Below are 19374 nucleotides of genomic sequence, written 5' to 3'. Positions count from 1 at the left end.
CCTTTAAGAACCAGCTGGAGTCACTAATGCACTGGCTTCCTGCACGTAAAACATGCTGAGCTTAGAAATCTGTTGTTTGCAGCAAAATCATTTCAGTTTTACTGCTTCATTGCTATATTTTAGTTTGCAAGTAAATCCTAACAATTTTGTATTTCTGGTGGAAAGTGGTCAGAAATGCAAACTGATACAGTATAAAGGGAAATGTCAAGACTTTTTTTTTTAAGAAACTGGCATTTACAAAACTGCTTTAGCGTTGTGTATTGTTATATGTGTTGCAACAGTCTGTGCTTTGTTTTCGGCTTGCAACCGCATTCTGCCATTTCCTGTGTGAGTGTAAAGTCCCAGCTTGCCAGTTTACCATGAAGAAAATCATGTAGGGAGTTTGGCACCTGTTTTAAAAGCAGTCAGGCATCTACAGCAGAGTACATATAAACATATACAATAGTGAGGAGTCAGGAGTGTGATTGGCTCACCATGCTGTCAGCCAGTGCTGTAGACAGTGAGTCTGGGTGTTCCTATTCAGATCCCTCCCTCTCCTCTTGCCTACTGGGCTCTGTCGGGACAGCGATGCCTCCTGCCAACATAAAAAAAAAACAACAACAACCTTCAGACTTGTGTGTGGGTGGTTATAATAATAATGGATTGCATTTATATAGCGTTTTTCAAGGCACCCAAAGCGCTTTACAATTCCACTATTCATTCACTCTCACATTCATACACTGGTGGAGGCAAGCTACAGTTGTAGCCACAGCTGCCCTGGGGCAAGGCTGCCATATCGTGCCATCGGCCCCTCTGGCCAACACCAGTAGGTGGGGTAGGGCGGTAGGGTGTCTTGCCTAAGGACACAATGACCAGGACAGAGAGCCCAGGGAACGAACTGGCGACCTTCCGGTTACAGATGCGCTTCCCAACCCCCCGAGCCACAGTCGCCCTGATGGGTTAGGGAATGTGTGCCATGGTGTGAAGGGCTGGATTTCAAACAGTCTTGGACCAAAGTACAGAATAAGGAGCTGGCACTAAAACAATAAACCTGTTGAGGAAGTTGAGTATGGATATACTTTTATTTTACAGAAATGACTCAACACAAAACCTCGTGGCCCAAGAGTTCTTCACAAAATGTCAGGTATGCAAGTTTAACTGGTTGCCTGGGCCAAGAAGTTCCCTCTCCAGTTGTGGTCAAGTCAGTGTAACAACACGGCACACAAGCACGCAGGCACATGTGTGCGATCTGACAACGTGAAAGAGACTTTGGTGCAGATCTGACGTGGCCAGAGGGGAGAAACTCTGATTTACAGGAAATGCAAACTCAACATTCCTCTGCAGATTATCAGCAGCAGAACAGATAACAACACGGGAGCTAGACAGAAGATGTGAACAAACTCTGCGACTTTTCTTTCCACCAAAATCATTAAAAACAAAAAAAGGTGCTGAGGTGAATGTCCGTATCCTCTAATAGCTTCTAAACCACCTCACAGACAGGACACTGTAAACACCGTCTGTAAGCACAAATCTGCACTTTGTAGGTTTGTATGTTCTACAGTGACTGTGTATTGATGTGCATTTGTCACAGAAACACGGGTGACCTACAACTCATTTACATCTCAACACTGCAGAAACATAAGCGGGCTGAATCTGCTGCTCCTGGATTGGACAGTGTGCCATATTGGAACAGCGACAGGCAATGATCCAGCAGCTGTACACAATAAAAAAAGCACTACCCTGAAAACAAACACTTAATGACTGCATGAAAAGTGACACTGATACTGCACTCTTACTTCCTGTGTATATACGAGCCAAGTCAGGAGGGAGCGACTATGTTCAGTGGAAGTTTACTATGAAAAGAGTGGCACACAGGCAGTGAGACAAAACATAGAGCCTTCACTTCCTTGGGTAAACAATCAGACTTTAACAACACATTGATTGCATGCAAGGACCCAGCTTTGAACTAGATTCTCACTGTGCAGTGCCTTCATCTCACTTCCCTACACTGCTTTTTTTTTTTTAACCCGACACACCCCCTTTTGCACACAGCTCAAAGCTCAAAGAACAAAAACCAAACACCAAAAAACTACTCAACTCTCAAAATTGTCTCAAAGCAGACTTCTCTTACCTGTTCAAAGTATCGAATCAAACTTTTGCTTTAAGCTTCTGTCTAGCTTTTGGGGTTGATTAAAGCTCAAGAGTTTTGCAGAGTAGCAGCAGTCTCCGTCTCCCAAATACAAACTGGTTGTAGTCTAGTGCATGGCATGCCTCCCTCCCTCTCACGCTCTGTCTCTATTGCTTACTCTTTCTCCCTCCCACTCTGCTCAAAGTGAAAGAAGCCATACTACAGGGCAAACACTCTTAACAATTCACCCACCTACAACAAACTCGTGACTCATGATCAGAAGGGACTGCTTTTGTTGCTAATCAGTAATAAATACAGAAATCACATGCAGGCAACCATTTTCAGGAGAGGAAAAGGGTCCAATATTGCTCTTCAGGTAATGTGAGTCATCTATTGACTCAGCATAAATAGCCCCATGAGATTTAATTAAACAAAAACTGAAATCTGATTTGAATTGGTTGAAGCTTTAAAAAAAAAAAAAGAAAGAAAGAAACAAAAAAACCCAAAACAAAACAAAAAACAAAACAGACACATTTAGAAGAAAAACTATTAAATAAAGCTATTAATTTAAAAAAAAATAAAGCTATATATTAAATAAACTTATATTTGAGCCACGATATGACAGAAGTAGTTCAAAGCAGATTGAGGGTTAAATATAAATGTCAGTTACAGTTAATCTGAGAGCAGCAATGTTAGCATGTACCATCCCGGTTGTGAAACTGAAAGCAAGCAGGCTGTAAATCTAAACACCGACTACATTTGTGATGAAATACCTTCTCACTCACACTGACACCAGTGTACGGGAAATGCTTGTGACAACAAATATTACCCTGAAGTAGGGCTGGGCGATATGACCCAAAATTCATATCTCGATATTTTTTAGCTGGGTGGCGATATATTTTTATAAAGCCATAAGTTAAGAACAAAAAGAGAGTTCTTAGTCACACTGTGTCCCAGATTTCACACAGGCATTTTTATTTACATACAGCATAGATTTGCATGAAGAAATTACTCAAAAATAAATTATCAGCATTTATTAAATAATCATGCTCCATAAATAAAAGAAAACAATGTTGTTTTTGTGCATAACAAAAAGCTCATAATTGTGCAGTCAAAATGTAAACTAACAGACGCTGAGCATAATAACAAAGACAGATTTCACAGCTGCTCTGTTCCCAACTTCTACAGCGTGACTGACAGCCTTGAGTTTGAAATCCGCTTCGTAACCATGTCTCTTAACAGGTGCCATTTATGGTCCTTATACACACACAATATGGTAATATTACGTCGAAGCACAGTACGTATCACTCCGCGAGGCTCCAGACTACGGTAGCCGTAATGCTCCGACAATCCATCAAGCGCTGCAGTTCCATAGCTTACCAAAGTCGTAAAACATTTTTTGACAGATTGCTGAGCGCCGTGTACCACCTAAAATCGGTTCGCGGTCAGTAAGCACAACCAAAATTCATACATAAGGCGCGCTGTCAACTTTTGAGAAAATGAAAGGATTTTAGGCCGTGCAGCCCCTGTGGGCTGCATGTCGTTAGCGTGGTTAGCTCGTTAGCGCGGTTAGCTCGCTAACACGTTGACGCCGTCCAGCCCCACAACTCGCTAACGGAGATTTGCCGTGTCCATCTGGTCGCTGCCTGTAGGTGAAGCTATGGGGGAGGGGGAGTTGTATTCAGTGAAGGAGTATATCGATATTTTTTTAAAAACTCGATATATCGCCCAGCCCTACCCTGAAGGTAGCATCTGAGCTCAGGTAATGTAGTGCTGACGGTGAGAGACGTTTGACATGACTGATCCGGAAATCAAAACTGAAATTCCACAAACGGTAGTGTTTATTTTGATATTAAAGATAAGGAGGTGATGTCACAATTAATTCCAGGTACAAACCACACCTATTGTCAGAAATGTGCATGATTATGCATGTCGAATGCCGTTTTGAGACACTACTCAGTTAAAAACAGTCAAAGAACTATATAGTATGTAGTTGATATTAGTTAAAGGGGTGGTATGGTTTGAATTTTTCTGGTTAACAAAAACAGATTATGTAACAAGATCTCAATAAAGGATGAAATCAGGAACTGTGTTGTGAAATGGGGAAACAGAAGTATGTATCATTCAAGGCCATCATTTGTTACTTTGAGTCCTCTGCGCTATGGACACATTTAAGGAAGCACTGAAGTATACTGCAGTATACTGTTGAACACATAAGTCTGATTAATTCTTGTCCTTCATATTTGGAACAAGCAATGACAGCAACCAAGCAGAAATGCATTCATTAATCAATAAGGTGGTCAAACAAAAACGAGTCAGTCCTTTTGACACAATTGTTTTCTTCTCAAAACTGAGAAGATTATTGGGTGTTGAAAACAAATTATCTTCTGGATTACTGACTGTTTGTCAAATGAACAAGATAATTTAAAGGATTGGAATTTCAAAATTATGAAATTTTTATGTTGCCATGTTCCACAACGCAACAAAATTTATACTAATCTGCAGCTCAGCCAGTGATGAAAATAGTCCAGTTTTGCAGCCCTATTTCACAATTGATCATTACAGTTGGAATTACTCAAAATCAAGCCAAAACCCATTTCCAAACTAAAGACCAAATCAAAACTAAACTGACCAAACAACAAAAAAACCTCCATGCAAGAATCACAAATATGTCTACAAGCTACTCAAGAAGAGACAACCTGATAATAATTTTGACAAAACAAATTTAAGTAACGCTCTCCCTTATTTTCTGTCAATATTTACCGTTAAAGATGTGGATTAAACATGAGCAAAGTTTTACATAGATAATCCCTATGAGCCAGAAGCTTAGGCTTCACATTCCTCTGATTCGGAAAGGCCAAACTCATTTCACATGATGGGCCAAACGCAGAAGCCTACTTTAATTCTAAGTAGGCTTCTCGTCACAGAGAATGTCCCATTTTATTTATTTATTTTAACTGTGGAACCATTGTTTTGTTTATTTGTTTGTTTGTTTTAAAAAAACCCAATAAAAAACAAAACGAAAACAGTAGATTATTTCACTGTTAACCTTACTCACATACTACTAACTAGAGCTGGGCGATATGAGATTTTTTCATATCACGATATGTTTTTTTCATTTCAGGCGATAACGATATCTATCACGATATAAGCCAAATAACTATATTTGTAAGATTTAAATGTGCCGTTGCTCACAAGTAAAATGTGAAATAATCAGCAGCTTGTTTTTATTTAAATATTTATTTCCCATAATAAGTTCAACAGGGTAGATGTACTTAAGGAACATGAGACTTTTTCAGATAAATAAAGGCAAATATTGCAAACTACACAAAAGGCAGCCGCTAAAGCGTTTAAGTTTCAAAATAGAACAAACAAAACAGACTAAATTGTCAATTCCACTTAGAAACAAAATATTAATTCTAAAAATAAATCTTAGTTTGTTTTACAGAAGAACAGACAAAACTGACTAACTTTTGTCAATATCAAATAAACTGAGAACTAAAAGGAAATTCTCAATCTCTCCTTGTTGTATAGCTGAGCTTTTCAAACAGTTTTAACAGTTACTTTAGTCTGACAAAAGCCAAATGACGAATTAGCGCTTCCAGTCAGACACTGAGGCTACGTCCACACGTACACGGGTATTTTTGAAAACGGAGATTTTCCGTTTTCGTTTTAAAAAAGAATCCCGTCCACACATAAAGGCAGAAATGAAGGAAAACGCTGCTATGAACATGCCAAAGCAGCAGGTGGAGCTAGATTCCTAACCGTGCAGAAATGTTGGCCAATCAGAAGTCTAGAAGCCTCGGTGGGAAAAAGTAAACAAAGCTGGGGCATAGAAGCAGAACAGAGTCGTATGTGTGGAGGGACAGTAACTTTGTGTATATGTAAGCATTTAAACACTGCAGAGAGTAGAATTAACAGTAACAGTATTGTAGAAATTCATTTCACCGAAACAATAACGTGGCGCAGTGTGACGCATGCACCAGTTTATTGTATTTCCAGACTTGCTTTCGGCACAATTTACAGTGCACGCTACTCTGTTTTTTGTCAGACTTGAAATAGCCGAAATACCTTCACACTACAGAACTTCTATGGCTCTTCCGTTCGACAATCTCTCCGGCATTGGAACCGTCATCTGTTTTCTCTTCGGTCACGCTCGGTTGATTTTTCTAGTCGGCACGCTCATTTCCTCCATTACGCGCTGGCTCCATTACCCGCTGGCTGCTTCCCAAACAAACACACGTGCGGCTTGGCACTTGTGCTGTACGTAACAAGTCACGCGACGTGACGCTGCGGCTGTGATTGGTTCGGCTCTGCGCTACTTAGTTTGGATTGGCTGACCTTTTTTATTTTTTATTTATTTTTTTTATTTTAAGAGGACAAGAGCGGCGAGGTCTATCGCGATAGCTTAATTTCTCTATCGAGTAAAAGTTATATCGCGATACATATCGTTATCGTTCTATCGCCCAGCTCTACTACTAACTTCTTATTACTTAATTACTTTAGTGTAGTATGAATGGTCATGTGGGAGGTATTTATCAACAGGAAAACCTGTCCAAGTTACAGCTGAAAGGCCAAAGTTTATGCCGTCCTTCATTTTACCCAAAGCTGTCCAGTAGGCCAGATTGGAGTTTTTGTTGGCCAATTCTGGTCCCTGGACCTCATGTTTAACACTCTCCCTCTAAACACTCTGTTTCAGGGGGTTTTCTTTGCTCTTGGCCCCGTATTATGTCATAGCAATGAGATAACCATAATATGGTTAACTCAAACACTGAACTCTTTGTTTGCATGATCCACCAATGAGAATAGAGTTAGCTTAAAGGCAGGGGAGCTAAAGCAGCTTGTTCAAGACGGGGCAGTCCCTCAGTTTATTCCAAGGGCCAGTCCCTCAGTTTATTCCAAGGGCCAGTATTATAAATAAGAATAATTTTAAATGGAATCCCGTAAAGCTACTCTACTGCAGGCCAAGAATAAAAATATGGAGCTTTTGTATGTCCACTTTACATCAAGCAAAAAGGACAAACATCTAGTAACCAAAAACAGCATTGTGAGCATCTTGTCTTTGACTCGTGTGACAGCAAAATTAATACCTTTAGGTTGTGGACTGCTAGCGAAACAAAAGCAGCACTGTGATGCAGCAGTGCGAGCTACAGAAGTACATTTTGAAGAAAAGCTAGGTACTAGTTTCTTCACTTCTCCATAGGCTGCTAATTTAAAAAAAAAAGTGCCCTGATGCAAACTGAGGGGAGATTTAAAAATAAAAATAAAAATCAGGAAGTGACAACAATAAGAGCCATTTGTTTTGGGGAGCCGGTTTTACTTTCCGTATAAAAATAATTTCCAAGTACAGTAGGGGATTCCGGGGTGTTTTTCCTCTGATCATAAACGGTCTAGAAATTTCCAGCTTTCTTGACTGTGAGCTCCATTTAAATGTCAGGTGACCGGTTTGACTGGTGACAACACAACAGGTGTGAACCGATGACGAGGAGGCTGAAGTTAAAAAAAAAAAAAAAAAACGTATGGTGAAAGTGAAAGTGGACCACAGCCCCAGCACAGCCTGGCACTATACTAGGAGCCGATTAGTTGGTGAACCGAAAGTGTGCGTGTGTGCGCGTAAATGTTAGCACTGTGCTAGCTACCGGATAGCAACACTGATACAGGCTAGTGAGTAAAATTCGCTCATTTGCCCACAAAAACGACAAAACCGCTCAAGGTCCACAAGTTCGAGACAAGTCTGACGGCCTGAGAACATGTCACATACAATATATCATTTAGAAGTTACTTCATTTTAAAAAATTAAATCGAGTTACTCACTCAGAAACAATCAGCTGTCACAACGGTGACTCAGTAGACTGCACGACTTCCGCATTCTCGCCCGATGACAAAAGCCGCAACCAATAATCGAGTAGGTAACCGAGCACTAGGAGACCAACGACGCTGCAGAATTCTCACCAACCAATGAGAATTGAGAGCAGACAAGCCAGCGGGTCAAACACGCCCACAGCGGAGCCAATCAGGTGCCACTACACTCCTGAAGCGCACCAATAGAAAATCACAGCGCGGCACCAACTGGAGGCACACAAACAACGTGCAGTACGTGAGCTCGGCACACAGACACACACCAGCTGGAACATAGCAGGGTTTTCACATTAGCGGAACACGCGAGATGTACGCTTGAGCTGATTGTTTAACTGAACTATCGATGATTTATCTTTAAAATAAGAAATCAAACGAAATAATTTATTTGTAATATAGCTATTTAAATAAATAGACTGATACTTTATTGATTACACGAGGGAACTTTTGATTACACGAGGGAACTTGTTGTATTACAGCAGCAGGATAAAGAATAAAAACAGTATAGTCTACAATAAATAAACAAAATAGTCAAACATACGTGCCACAGGCGCATAGTCAAGGCCTAATAGGGTGAGAATAATTTAAAAAAACAAAACAAAACACAGAGAATAAAAATGCAATTACGTTAAAGTAGAGTGAACAGTAAGACTGAGATTGCGCAATGCATTACTCTCTTGCTTATAGTGCAAGCATGTACACTATAAATCTAATAAATAGCTGTAAGATGTGAGTTATATTGGAATATATTTGATATCAGATATTAAATATGGTTAATTCAATAAATAGAATAATTAGAAAGTATTGATTAATTTGTAGCGTGAACAACCAACCCTTTAAATTTACACTTAAAACCTTTAATCATGCGACCAATGCAACTAGTTAGTTGCACAGTTATCCTGAAGCACCCAAGACACTACAAGCACCCTAAATATATAAATACATAAATAGATCGATAAATAAACACTACAGTATATGCTTGTTTAAAGGGATGGTTTATTTGCCACATACCTTAATGCAAAAATAAAAAAACTGAGTGAAAATCTGTTTTCAGTAAATGTATAACATGTAAATGTATGACTCTTAGCACAATGTATGGAGACAGTAATTCAAATCACATCACATCCAAGCTGGCACACACTAATCTTACAGTAAGTGCTTATTTTGTCCGGCAATATTGCTCCCTCTGGCGGTGGAAGTCAGAAACCACAGAGGGCTTTCAGAAATTCAGAATATTTTTTATCCTCACCTTTAACAACACCGCATCTTTGCTTAGTGTAGAACTCCCAGTTCAGTTCTGCACACTGTGGATGCATTATGATTGTTTTTTAGCTTTTCATCAGCCTCAGTTAAATAATACATTTTTAAAAGTTTGTTTGTTTATTTCAGTGGCAAGTGGTAAGTTTAGTTTCAAGAAAAAGATCTGTGTCTGTAATGTTTTCCCTGGCTTTGTTTATTATGTCTATGTTTCTATGACGACTGCACGACTAAGGACTGGACACTGATTAGACACAAAAATGACAGGACAGGCACCAAAACCTGGGTCACTGCTGCCGAAGTTTCAGGAAGCGAGGAGGTGGACAGGTGGGTGTAGACCCCAAAGGACCAATCACAGTTGGTCATCAGGTCAGTACTTATCTGCTCATTTTTGGCTTTCCAATCTTTCTCTTCTCGAGCCAAGCCCCATCTGAAATCGCAGTATGGTAAGGAGACTCGACTATAATCAAAGCCAATTATAATGAGCAGATGCTGTCAGTTGTGGGACTCTGGGCCTTCCCACAGCTGAGTAATTGTGGAGATAATGGCCTCTTCAGCAGATAAGAACCAATTAAGTCACATTAGAAATACGAGATCAGTTGACTGCAGGTTTTTGCTGACCGCGTGTTAATGAAGCTATTATGATTTTCCTCTTTTCCTTCTTCTTAGACAAGCTACACAGACAAAGGAGAGAAGGTGAGATTAATATTTTCTCTGTGGTGTCTGATGTTTTGTTATGTGTGCTACTGTGTTTTTGCGTAATATTCACAGATGGTTAATTGGTGCAGGAAAAAATAAACCATCCCAGAATTATTTTTCAACTACCCATTATAACTGGTTACTGTGTTACTTGTCACCTGAAGAATTTGCACACATTCCAATGTCAATCTTGAGTTCTGCTTTTACTTGCTAGCCTGCAAGGGGAAGGTTTATCAGGTTCCATCATATCACCTTCTGGGTCGGCAACGCCAAACAGGTCAGTATCCAAACCCTCTACACATGACCAGAAGCTCACTGTTAGTTATTCAAATCTTTACCGTATCATCCATCTGTGAGCTGACTTTGAGCCTGTACAGACTCATATACAGGTCAGAGAGCTGGTTGCACCGAAAAAAATAAAACGTCAAATTAATTAAATAAATAAACAGAATAATCAGTAAAAACAGTTTTATTGTGGATTATTGTTCAGCATACAGGTGAGACTACACATCACACTGTGGCATGTCCTAGCTTCAGTACGTCTCGCATCGTTAGATTTCATCAGAGTAACAGTGTGGTTACTTCACAGGCAGCCTCATTCTACTGTGATAAGTTGGGCTTCGAGCCCCTGGCCTACAAGGGTTTGGAGACTGGCAGCAGAGAGGTGGTGTCACATGTCATCAGACAGAATAAGGTACGAACAGTAACGTTCACAGTGTTCAACCTGGCAGAAGATCTCACCCTCAGTGCAAAAACATAACTACTCCTCTGCTCTCCTCACAGATTATATTTGCATTTGAATCTGCTCTGAATCCTGGAAATGAAGGCAGGTTTTCTCATCAGATCACTTAAGATTATAAAAAAGGTGACATGACGGTATGATTTATATTCTGCTTTATAAATCATTTATATTCTGGCCCCCCCAGAGATGGGAGAACACTTAGTTAAACATGGAGACGGAGTTAAAGACATTGCCTTCCAAGTGGAGGACTGTGACTTCTTATTCAAGGTAAGATGACAGATTGTTTTCAGGTAAACTTTAAATCTTTCTAGCGTGAGAATAAAATTAAATTAAAAAAACAACAACTTCTTGATACTGTGGGGTTAAAAAAGTCCCTGTCCCAGTTGGCTTAACTGAAGAACACAGAAATTTCGCACAACACTCTAAATTTCCGTGTTTTTCTGTGTCCCTTGAACTGTGCAACTGGTTGTGGTGCACGATTGTGGATAATTCTACACGGTAAACCAACATTAGCCATAAAGAGACAGTGATTTGTTTCATTTTTTATCTGTTAGTTTCAGTCTCTGCTTATCCAGACTAAGATAAGATAAAAACTTACATGCTTGTGCCAAAAGTTGGGAAATTCCTGACAAAAGTTGGGTAATATAGAGTAGCTGCACTGATCCACTGTTTGTCTGAGGTTCATATTAATAATACTAGGAGATAGTAAATAATTAGAGCTCCACTGTGCTCACATTAGCTCACTTCTGTGACTGAGATTTAATCCTCTTACCTCATACTATATATACTGACATGGGGTGAGGAGTGTGTTGAAATTGGGGTAAACAGGCCAGTGTTGTGACAACTCCTACTGCAGCCTTGAGGTTTAGCTGCTCCTGTGAACTCTCTTTACCTCAGACAAGGTCAGGCAAGCCATAAACTGCCGTGTGGACTATCAGGTGGCTGCAAAGATACCGAATCAATGCGCACTTAGGGTGGCTGTAGCTTAGGTGGCAGAGCAGGTCAGCCACTAATCAGAAGGTCTGTGGTTCAATCCCAGGCTGCCTCCTGGCTGCACGCCAAGTATCCTTGGGCAAGATACTAACCCCATGTTTGTCTGCTGGTGGTGGTCAGAGGGCCCGGTGGCGCCAGTGTCCGGCAGCCTCGCCTCTGTCAGTGCGCCCCAGGGCAGCTGTGGCTACAATGTAGCTTGCCATCGCCAGTGTGTGAATGACTGAATGTAGTGTGAAGCTTTGGGGTCCTTAGGGACTAGAAAAGCGCTATACAAATGCAGGCCATTTACTTACTGCAGGGATCAACAGCCTTTGCTCTCTGAACCACCATTTTGTAGCTTCTTAGGAAGATATTTTCCCTTTGGCCACTGGAGGGCTTCCAGGAGCCACAGACACACAGTTGTTGCAAACTCCCGTTATCTTACACCCATCCTGACATCTCTCCAATGACAGACGGCCAAGGAGCGAGGAGCTGTGGTCGTCAAGGAGCCCTGGGTGGAGCAGGACAGCCATGGGAGGGTCAAGTTTGCAGTGATTCAGACGGTACATAAAGGGTGACTCACATTAGAAAGCCCTGTGTAAATACATTGAAGAAACTGAAAGCCAATAATAATGCTGTGCAAATGTTTTGTCCTCAGTATGGAGATACCACACACACACTCATCGAGTACCTAAGTCCCTACAAGGGCCTTTTCCTGCCGAGCTACAAAGAGCCTCTGTTTAGAGATCCCCTGTTAGCTAATCTGTGAGTCTCTCCCACAACACCACCTCATCTGCTACAACCTGTGTGCCTTTTTTTCCCTCTGGTGTTTTTTGTGCATACACATGGAAGAAGTAAGATGAATCTAGATTTCACCACTGTCAGTCCCTGATAACATTTTAGTACATATTTTCCCTTTTCTGTGGAATTATAGACTAAAAGATTATCATAAAATCACAACAAAACATGATTATGTGTATTTTGATCACATCTGTATATCATTAAGCAGCCTGACTGCTTATTCTTCTTTTCTTTCAAAGTCCACCAACAGGTCTGAACTTCATCGATCACATTGTGGGAAACCAGCCAGATGACCAAATGGTGCCAATTTCAGACTGGTAGGTCTCCTGTCTCCAGTGCACGTACACTCGCTGCGGGTGCAGCAGACACACAGGGCAAAAGGAAACAAACACCACAAGCAGTCGCTCCACCGCTGTTGCTGGAAAATGTTGGTGCATTTATTCAAAACAGCAAGCCCTCATACAAAATGACTTCTTCACAAAATTCAAAGATTGCTCCAAGAAAGAAGGAACAAGAGGAAATGTAGTTCCTTTTTAACTCCAATGATTAGTATTGCTTAGCTCGTATTCCTGAATTTCTAGGTACCAGAAATGTCTGATGTTTCACCGGTTCTGGTCAATCGATGACAAGCAGATCCACACACAGTACAGCGCGCTGAGGTCTATAGTTGTCACAAACTACGAAGAGACTATTAAGATGCCAATCAACGAACCTGCCACGGGGAAAAAGAAGTCGCAGATCCAGGTGAGGCTTTCAGAGGTTTGCTCTGTGACATGGATCCCAGCAGCCCGAGGGGTCTGATACAAAAATGTGTGTGTGTGATGTCCTGTGTTGTGTCCTCACAGGAATACGTGGACTACAACGGGGGGCCAGGTGTTCAGCACATCGCCCTCAACACATCGAACATTATTGAATCTGTGAGTCTGTGTAATTAGCAGGAAAACTCCAGGCTATTTTGAAGCTTCATGCTTGCAGGGCCTGTTTTAGATTCGTCTTTTTTTCTCCCTCTGTTCTTGTCACTAAATAGATAGTGAACCTGCGCGCCCGAGGGATGGAGTTCCTCTCAGCACCTGACACATATTACGACACCCTGAGGAAGAATCTCAAAACTGCCAAAATCAAAGTAATTGAAGACCTCGACCGTTTACAGGTGAGGACTGCTTTTGGCATGGCTGATTTTTTTTTTGTTCTTTTTTCTTTGTGTCTTTAAATCTAAAAGATCTTTTGTTTTTCTTTTTAAGGAATTAAAAATCTTAGTGGATTTTGATGACAAGGGCTACCTCCTTCAAATCTTTACCAAGCCTGTGCAGGACAGACCAACACTTTTCCTGGAGGTCATTCAGAGACATAACCACTTTGTAAGTGACCAGTTAGGCAGTCTACTGGTATAACTTGTATAAACAGAGAGTAGGGCTTTGCTATATCTAAGGCCTCTCATATCACACCTGTATTAACCCCATCAGTATGGAGGGCAAATATTTTAGTTGGGCACAACTTAACCCTGACTAATACGTATTTTTGGACCGAATTCACGGTTTACTTCAAAAAGTTTTGCTTCATTATGGCACTTTTTGGTTATTGACTTTTTGAATATTTAAAAAATAGTCCTTTAGACTATTTTTGGGACATTTTATGATGTAAATAATCTATTTTCAAAGAGTTATTGCGTGGTAATTATATCAAAAGATGGAAGTGATGTGATTATAACACATAAAACACATTTAAAACCACTGAAACCACACGCTGACAATTCTCTCTCAGGTGATGCAGTTTTTGAATGCTGCAAACTTCTGATAAAGTTTTTACTGAATAGAAATATGGCTTTTGAAGGGACCAGACCTTTGGGACAGTTGCCCACTGTGCCCAGTATGCGTAGGTAATCTAGCCTTTACTGGTGGGATTTACAGGCCTAGGGCTCTGTTTCACGCCTCTGCCACCTTCAAGAACCTGAGGAAGAACACCTGTTTACAGCTCCCACCCAGCATGAATGCTACAAGAGCAGTGTACTTGTAAAAGCTCAGTAAATCTGTCACAGATGCAGATTAAAAGGCTCACTGCTTCACAGCGAGGGGGATCTCTGGATTGGGTTGCACCCTGTGGCACTCAATTCATAACACTCGGCGCCCGTTCTGCTTGTCAGAACACGCTCATCTTGTCACTCTCCGGTGTCTACAGATGTGGATACAATGCATGAAAGTGAGAAACTGCATCTGAACCACAGCAAAGAATTTCTCAGAGGAACCATCAACACTTGATCTTTGTTTTTTGGGTTACCTGTGAAAATATTTACATGATTAATTTGCGAGCGCCCGGTGAGCGCAGCTTGCTGTCACAGAGGAGATGTTTGAACCTTGGGAGGATATTTATGTACCATTAGTGATCCAACATCAAAGCGTTAAACACCCTGAACGTTGTCTGAGAGAAGATCCCTAGAGCCATAACAAATGACACAGAAGAAGGTAGATCTTTGGGTAATTAGCCATCTGTGTGTGTCTGTTCTTTCACCAGGGCTTTGGGGCAGGAAACTTCAAGTCTCTCTTTGAGGCTATTGAGAATGACCAAGACGCCAGGGGCAACCTCACTGTGCTGACACCCAAAGGGCAGGCTGAAGCCTTCTACTGATCCGCTGACGTCTGATGCTGCCAAGCCACACTGGGACTCTTATCTACTCGGCTGTACGTTTCAGAGGCGGTCGACAACACCCACCACGACTGCAGCACGGCAAACACTTACGCAGTGTTGAATATCTGAGTGTGACAAGCTGAGAGTGTTATCAGATATGCTTTTAGCTGTCAGGAGATTGCACGGTGTTTGGCTAAATAAAGAAACAAATGTTCATGTGGGCTGGCATATGTGGTTTGTAAATAGAGGTTCAAATATTAAAGGAATAGTCTGACACTGCTATGCTTTATTGTGGAGGGTTAGCTGTGAAGACTGACATGCTCACATCTTCATGCTGAACCACAGCCAGGAGACAGTTATGTGTGTAGGTACTATGGTTGTATGACACACCACTATTACTACAGAAATTCAAAAGAAATATAATCAAACATCACCGTGATATGTACATAAATTTAAAAAAAAAATTCTCTGTTTTGCTCCAAATAAACTAAAAGTGTGATTTAGTATAGTGAGGCAGAGAGAAATAACCAGACAACAGTACCAAAGGAACAATTGCACACATTATTTATACTATAATATGTGGGATATGAATTTTTCATTTCATATCTTCTTTGCACAAAGAGTGGAAAAGAGGCCAAAGAGCCAGCTGAGCGTGTAGTAGCATGCAATCCCTCTAAAAACTAAAAGCATTATCCAGGATTGATCATATGTCCTTCTTACACTTTAGGCTTTATGCAGATTGCTTTTCAAGGTGACACAACAGTACTACTAGCTGCAGTCTTACACGCCTCTCTGCAGCTTCTCTCCTCCTGTTACACCCCCCCCAAACCCCATGTCCATAGAGACTGTGTCAGTTCCCAAACAGACAAAAAAACAAACTAAAAACCAGCAACAAACAACTTAAACATAAAAAAAAAGATCACAAAGAAAGAACAATACAGTATCCACATCTGAACCAAAGAGTAAAACAGTGAAATGTGGATTATTAAATATTAGGTCTCTCTCCTCCAAGTCTCTGTTAGTACATGACTTAATAATTGATCAACAAATCAATTTACTTTGCCTTACAGAAAACTGGTTGCAGCTGGATGATTATGTTAGTTTAAATGAATCAACACCCCCGACTCATTCTAACTACCAGAAATCTCGAGGCATAGGCAGAGGGGACGGTGTGGCAGCAATTTTTCACACCAGCCTATTAATCAACGAAAGACCAATACTTTTAGTTCATTTGAAAGCCTGATGCTTAGCCTTGTCCACCCCAGCTGTAAAACTCAGAAACCAGTCTTACTTGTTAACATCTATCGTTCACCTGGGCCTTACACAGAGTTTCTGTCTGATTTCTCAGACTTTTTATCTGATTTAGTGCTCAGCTCAGATAAAATAATTATTGTCATGATTTTAACACTCATGTAGATGCAAAAAAGTGACAGCCTCAACATGGCATTTAATCTGTTATTAGACTCAATTGGCTTCTCTTAAAATGTAAAATAACCCACCCACCACTTTAACCACACTCTAGATCTTTTTTTAAAATATGGCATAGAAACTGAACATTTAACAGTGTTTCCTGAAAACCCTCTCCTGTCAGATCATTTCCTGATAACATTTACATTTACGATAATGATTACACAGCAGTGGGGAGTAGACTTCATCACAGTAGATGTCTTTCTGAAAGCGCTGTAACTAAATTTAAGAATATAATCCAGCCACTGTTATCATCTTCAATGCCCTGTACCAACACAGAGCAGAGCAGCTACCTGAACGCTACTCCAACAGAGGTCGATCATCTTGTTAATAATTTTACCTCCTCACTACGTACAACTCTGGATAGATGAACCAGCAACAAGCAGGAGAACACACAGGGCTTAAATATTCACAGGTCTAATCGTAGGATGGGAGACAGGAGGGGAACAAACCTGGGAGAAATCAGGGCTGACGAGACACAGACGTAAAGCTGAGAACACTCTCATGAGACAGAAACCTTCAGAATAAAAACAGGAAGTACAACAGGTATGCACAGACACGAACTTAACACAAGACATGGCAACAGGGAAGGGAACACAAAGATGTGGGACCGGGGCCCTATTTCAGGAAGCCGGTTTAGTGCAAACTCTGAGTAAGTATACCCTGAGTTAACGAAAACTCTGGGTTTTCGGTTTCACAAAGCGAGTTTAGATTAATTCTGAGTGAGTTACTATGACGACACACTCCGTGAAGTAGAGCTGGGCGATATGAGATTTTTTCATATCACGATATGTTTTTTTTTTTTCATTTCAGGCGATAACGATATCTATCACGATATAAGCCAAATAACTATATTTGTAAGATTTAAATGTGCCGTTGCTCACAAGTAAAATGTGAAATAATCAGCAGCTTGTTTTTATTTAAATATTTATTTCCCATAATAAGTTCAACAGGGTAGATGTACTTAAGGAACATGAGACTTTTTCAGATAAATAAAGGCAAATATTGCAAACTACACAAAAGGCAGCCGCTAAAGCGTTTAAGTTTCAAAATAGAACAAACGAAACAGACTAAATTGTCAATTCCACTTAGAAACAAAATATTAATTCTAAAAATAAATCTTAGTTTGTTTTACAGAAGAACAGACAAAACTGACTAACCTTTGTCAATATCAAATAAACTGAGAACTAAAAGGAAATTCTCGATCTCTCCTTGTTGTATAGCTGAGCTTTTCAAACAGTTTTAACAGTTACTTTAGTCTGACAAAAGCCAAATGACGAATTAGCGCTTCCAGTCAGAGACTGAGGCTACGTCCACACGTACACGGGTATTTTTGAAAACGGAGATTTTCCGTTTTCGTTTTAAAAAATAATCCCGTCCACACATAAAGGCAGAAATGAAGGAAAACGCTGCTATGAACATGCCAAAGCAGCAGGTGGAGCTAGATTCCTAACCGTGCAGAAATGTTGGCCAATCAGAAGTCTAGAAGCCTCGGTGGGAAAAAGTAAACAAAGCTGGGGCATAGAAGCAGAACCGAGTCGTATGTGTGGACGGACAGTAACTGTGTGTATATGTAAGCATTTAAACACTGCAGAGAGTAGAATTAACAGTAACAGTATTGTAGAAATTCATTTCACCGAAACAATAACGTGGCGCACAGTGTGACGCATGCACCAGTTTATTGTATTTCCAGACTTGCTTTCGGCACAATTTACAGTGCACGCTACTCTGTTTTTTGTCAGACTTGAAATACCCGAAATACCTTCACACTACAGAACTTCTATGGCTCTTCCGTTCGACAATCTCTCCGGCATTGGAACCATCATCTGTTTTCTCTTCGGTCACGCTCGGTTGATTTTTCTAGTCGGCACACTCATTTCCTCCATTACCCGCTGGCTGCTTCCCAAACAAACACACGTGCGGCTTGGCACTTGTGCTGTACGTAACAAGTCACGCGACGTGACGCTGTGGCTGTGATTGGTTCGGCTCTGCGCTACTTAATTTGGATTGGCTGACCTTTTTTTAATTGTATTATTTTTTTTAAGAGGACAAGAGTGGTGAGGTCTATCGCGATAGCTTAATTTCTCTATCGAGTAAAAGTTATATCGCGATACATATCGTTATCGTTCTATCGCCCAGCTCTACCGTGAAGCTAACCTGCTCCCTAGCAGGTTTACTTCAACTAACCCTGACCTTCTCCGCCTCTGTGTCGGAAACCTGACTGTAGGAAGTGTCAGACATGGCGTGTCCCTTCCTTGAAGAGCCAGTAGATGTTGAAGCCCAAATTCTCCGCAGAGCTCTCCGCCAGGAGAGAGTGATTAGAGCGCGTTTGGACATTTTATCATTTCCTGATGATTTCCTGTGTGAACGTTACCGTCTTTCAGCACAATCTATAATTCATTTGAATAACATCCTCAGGCCTAATATTGCTCATGTGACACATCGTGGACATTCTCTCAGTTCTGTACATATTATTTGTATTGCACTTCGGTTTTTTGCAAACGGGAGCTTTCTGTATAATATTGGTGACGCTGAGCATGTTTCCAAGGCTACCGTCTGTCGGGCAGTCAGGAATGTTACAGTTGCACTGAAACGTCTCCTGTACTCGTTTGTGGTGTTTCCCGGTCATAGACCCACAAGATTTATCAAAGAGGGATTCCACAAAATTGCAGGTATCAGGATGAACGAAACTTAATTCATGATGTGGTGATATTTTAACTACTACTTAAATTTTACATTTATTCTCACGGTTCCCAGGCGTGATTGGCTGTATAGATGGCACTCACATTCCAATCATTGCTCCTTCAGTAAATGAAAGAGACTATGTGAACAGGAAGTCTTTCCACAGCAT

General features: G+C 40.8%; 2 protein-coding genes across 3 annotated transcripts in view; one reads left to right on the top strand and one right to left on the bottom strand.

Moving 5' to 3' along the window:
• The window catches only part of mtmr4 (myotubularin related protein 4), a 43112-nt gene extending 35001 nt beyond the window's left edge, over positions 1–8111 (bottom strand). Inside the window, exons 1-2 of one of the 2 annotated variants that reach the window (XM_026182842.1) lie at positions 7922–8111; positions 474–574 (exon numbers count right to left, since the gene is read on the bottom strand). In XM_026182842.1, coding sequence (XP_026038627.1) covers positions 474–476 — 3 coding nt within the window. In that variant the 5' untranslated portion in view covers positions 477–574; positions 7922–8111. Of the gene's footprint in view, positions 1–473; positions 575–2110; positions 2275–7921 lie in introns of those variants that run through there. The other variant, XM_026182843.1, reaches the window with a different exon arrangement.
• A 1497-nt stretch (positions 8112–9608) lies between these two features.
• On the top strand, positions 9609–15272 carry hpda (4-hydroxyphenylpyruvate dioxygenase a). Its single transcript, XM_026182844.1, has 14 exons — positions 9609–9666; positions 9890–9916; positions 10134–10196; positions 10509–10613; positions 10703–10745; positions 10846–10928; positions 12107–12196; positions 12292–12398; positions 12674–12751; positions 13016–13178; positions 13280–13351; positions 13462–13584; positions 13676–13792; positions 14943–15272. The coding sequence occupies exons 1-14, from the start codon at positions 9664–9666 to the stop codon at positions 15054–15056; spliced, it is 1188 nt and encodes a 395-aa protein (XP_026038629.1). The 5' UTR covers positions 9609–9663; the 3' UTR covers positions 15057–15272.
• The last annotated feature ends 4102 nt before the right edge of the window (positions 15273–19374 follow it).

Source organism: Astatotilapia calliptera, chromosome 10, assembly GCF_900246225.1.
Source record: "Astatotilapia calliptera chromosome 10, fAstCal1.2, whole genome shotgun sequence".
Classification (NCBI taxonomy): Eukaryota; Metazoa; Chordata; class Actinopteri; order Cichliformes; family Cichlidae; genus Astatotilapia; species Astatotilapia calliptera.
Note: the sequence above shows the minus strand (reverse complement) of the source record. Positions and strands in the feature narration are given on the sequence as shown.